Source organism: Marmota marmota, unplaced genomic scaffold (genome assembly GCF_001458135.2).
Source record: "Marmota marmota marmota unplaced genomic scaffold, marMar, whole genome shotgun sequence".
In the NCBI taxonomy this organism is placed as follows: Eukaryota; Metazoa; Chordata; class Mammalia; order Rodentia; family Sciuridae; genus Marmota; species Marmota marmota.
Genome location: NW_026000082.1, coordinates 5,996,102 through 5,999,448, shown reverse-complemented (window position 1 = coordinate 5,999,448; position 3,347 = coordinate 5,996,102). Strand labels below are relative to the sequence as shown.

The window sequence follows — 3,347 nt, the reverse complement described above, 5'->3', positions numbered from 1 at the left end:
CTTTTCAATAAAATTCTATTTTTATATTTAATATAGTATCGATCAACATTTTAATGTATGTAGATTTTTTTGATCAAATGGGAACTAAGTGTAATTACAGTGATAACTCAGTCAAGAGGAGAAAATATCAGTCCTAAATCAGGATGGTAGCCAGATTTTTTTTTTTTAATGATGTTTCAAAGAGGAGAAAAACACAAATTAGGAGTAAGTGCATTCCCGTGATGTCATTTCTTCACCCTACAAAGGCTCGCGGGAGCACACACACCCGTCTCAGTGCTCCTGCCACTGGAGGCAGAGACAAACACGACACTGCTGTCAACTAGTTAGGACCAGCAAGGAAAAAAGAGGGCCCACAAAAAGCTGTCACCATCACGCTGTCAAAAGGAAAAAATCCTGGAGAGAGTAAACACTTGGAAGCCGTGACCACCAGAGATGGTTAGTGAGGGAGAGGACGAGTTATGTTCATTAGGTTCATTACTGTGCCCCCCAAAACGCACAAGCATTACTTGTCAATTAAAAATAAGTGAATATTTTTATCAAATAAATACATGAAATTGGATTCTGGTTATGTTTGCATACTTCCACAAATATACAAAAAACCTGAGTATTCTTTAAAAAAAATAATTTTAAAAACCCATCACAGGTGAGCTCTGGACCAAAAGAAAAACTTGGGTGAAATTGAGAGCATAGTCAGGAGGTCACTGAGTATTTCTGGGGAGCGCTAAGCAAAATTCTTTGCTTTCCAGTAACCTAGGATTGATTTGCAAAAGGCTATGATTAAGTTAGGTGTTTTGTATTCATCGCACCCAGAAGGAGGGACCTGAAAGAGGGAAGAGGGATTTCTAAACCTGCCTAAATATTATCTGCATCTAGCAAATCGATGCACGAGACAGAGGCTGGGAATTTCTGGTGGGGAATCCTGGAGCCAAAGAGGAGAGAGAGAGCTGGCCCGCTGGACAAAGCCAGCTGTAAGTACACTCCCCTGAATCTGCCTGGACTGAATTTCCTGGGATCCAGGATGAAAGGAGGCTTTAAGGCTGCCTAGCAACACTATGTTTATGCAATGGTCCCAGGACGTGGAAGGAAGAAGAGAAAGAAAACAAAAACCTGTTTCTGAAGGGAGCAGCAGTAGGGTGAGTAGTGGGAGCCGCAGCCCGGGAGCAGGCCCACAGAGGCTGGAAGGCCATGTGATACCCAGATTCCACTGGCTGTGCTCTGACATGGGAAACGGGCCTGGTGGCTCCCGGACTGCCCCAGCGTCCCCCACTAATCACAGCTCCTAGGCTCCTCCATTGTTTTCACAGCTGTTCAGCTGCTCCTGCTCTGGAAGGGACAGACAGGCCGACTCCAAATCGTGGCACAGAGAATAACACCCGGCCTAAGAGAGGGTGTAAAAAAGAGGGTTTTATTGGGGGGGGGGGCGGGTAGGGGGGCAGGGAAGTGGGAAAGACACAAAGCTCTTAACTCTTTTATTGGCTTGATCAAATGTGATAGTTTATTGTCAAGAGACAGAATTTAGAAATAAAATCTGCAGCTCCGAAACTCATCAAGGAGTGGGTTTTTCCAGTCGAGATCATATGTGCCCATAAAAATAAAAATGGAAATGGCAGCCACTTATCCACCCGGGGCCACAGAAATCCAGTTCGTCCTCAACATGTTCAGCTATACTCACCAACATGAGAGACGGGTCTCTGGATCAGGGCGCAGAGATGAGGAAGAAATTTAATAATAGTCTAAAAGGCAAATGTAGCTAACATTTAAAGGTGGCTCACGACATAATCAGTACAGTATGTATATAATTTCAAAGTTCTACACTCTAAGTCCATGAAGTAGGTAAAATTATCTCACCGCAAAGATGAAGACGTGAGTCAGTAAGATGCCCAAAATTATAGAACTGTGAAGAGATAGACCACGATGGTGAGAGGTGATCTGACTCACAAATCAAGATTCTTAATCCCTGTCACCACCTCTCTTTGGGTCAATAATTTCGTTGGGTTTCCTACAGTTGCTGTAATAAATTGCCATAAATTTGATGGCTTTAAGCAACACAAATATGTTAGCTGACAGACTGGAGGTCAGAAGTTGGAAATCAGTTTCACTGAGCTAAAATCAAGGTGTCCTTCTGGAGGCTCCAGGGGAAAATCTGTCTTCTTGCCTTTTCCAGATGGGAGAGTCTGCAACATTTCTTGGCTCGTGGCTCCTTCCTCCATCTTCAAAGCCAGAAGCATAGTATATTCTCTCCCTCTCTCCTTACCTCTTGATTCTCCCTCTTATGGACTATTGTGACTACATTGAGAGCCCACCTGGGCAACCCAGGTTAACCACCCATTTCATTAAGGACAATGATTTCACTGTCCTTAATGTAATCACACCTGCAAAGTCCTTTTTGCCATTTAAAATAACATAGGTGCCATCTTTCTGTGCATGAATGTCCTGGCTAATGCTTTCAAGAGCATCAATGATGCTGAAAAGAGAGGCAAATGCAAGCTCCTTATCAGGGAGTGCTCCAAAGCCATCGTCTGGTTTCTAACTATGAGGAGGAAACATAGTCACATTGGCAAATTTAAAATCACTGATGATCACAAAGCTGGGAAAACTGCTGTGAACCTTACAGGCAAGTTAAATAAGTGTGGAGGGATCAGCCCCAGATTTGATATGCAAATCAAAAACCTAGAAAAATGGCAGAATCATCTGCTCCCATTCCATCAGTTCGGATCCATTGGACTGACAATTTTAGCTGGTATCATGGACCATGAAGAAGCAAGATGAAGACACACGGGAGGGAAAATCCTGGGATTCTTGTTCTAGGGATCAAAAACATACAGACATATAAAATGCCTCAATGGAGAAAAAAAAAAGGAACTTAGGCACAGGTCCTAGGATCTTTAGGGTCCCTCATTCAACTTATCACCATCTCCAATAATATATGCATATTTAAATTAGTACACTCACCAGGCTGTGTTAAACATATCTGTTAATGTTCTGCCCTTAACTGCACTATGAGTGTGTTCAGGACAAGGATGATGTTTGACTCATCTTAAAATATTTAGCTCCTAGTAAACACAAAGTAGACTCTCATAAATGCTTGTTGTGTTTGACAAATGATTGATGAATCAATAAAATGAATAGATTTAAACATGAAAGTAATTTATGTTGGTTTACATATATGTCACTTACCACAAAAAAGAACATGATTGAGCACATGCTGACCACCAGTAAGCACCATAAAGTGTTCTGGATGCTCCTCTCCTCATGTCTTTATAAATCATGCTGTTTTAGGCCTCCTTCCTTTGCTTATGCTGTCCTCCTGCCTGGGATACCTCTCCAACCTTTCCTGCCTAGTAAAT

General features: G+C 42.3%; 1 protein-coding gene across 1 annotated transcript; it reads left to right on the top strand.

Moving 5' to 3' along the window:
• The first annotated feature begins 1,875 nt into the window (after nt 1-1,875).
• LOC125610385 (40S ribosomal protein S15a-like) lies at nt 1,876-2,925 on the top strand. The gene has a single exon (XM_048782710.1). The coding sequence runs from the start codon at nt 2,425-2,427 to the stop codon at nt 2,767-2,769; it is 345 nt and encodes a 114-aa protein (XP_048638667.1). The 5' UTR covers nt 1,876-2,424; the 3' UTR covers nt 2,770-2,925.
• Nucleotides 2,926-3,347: the final 422 nt, after the last annotated feature.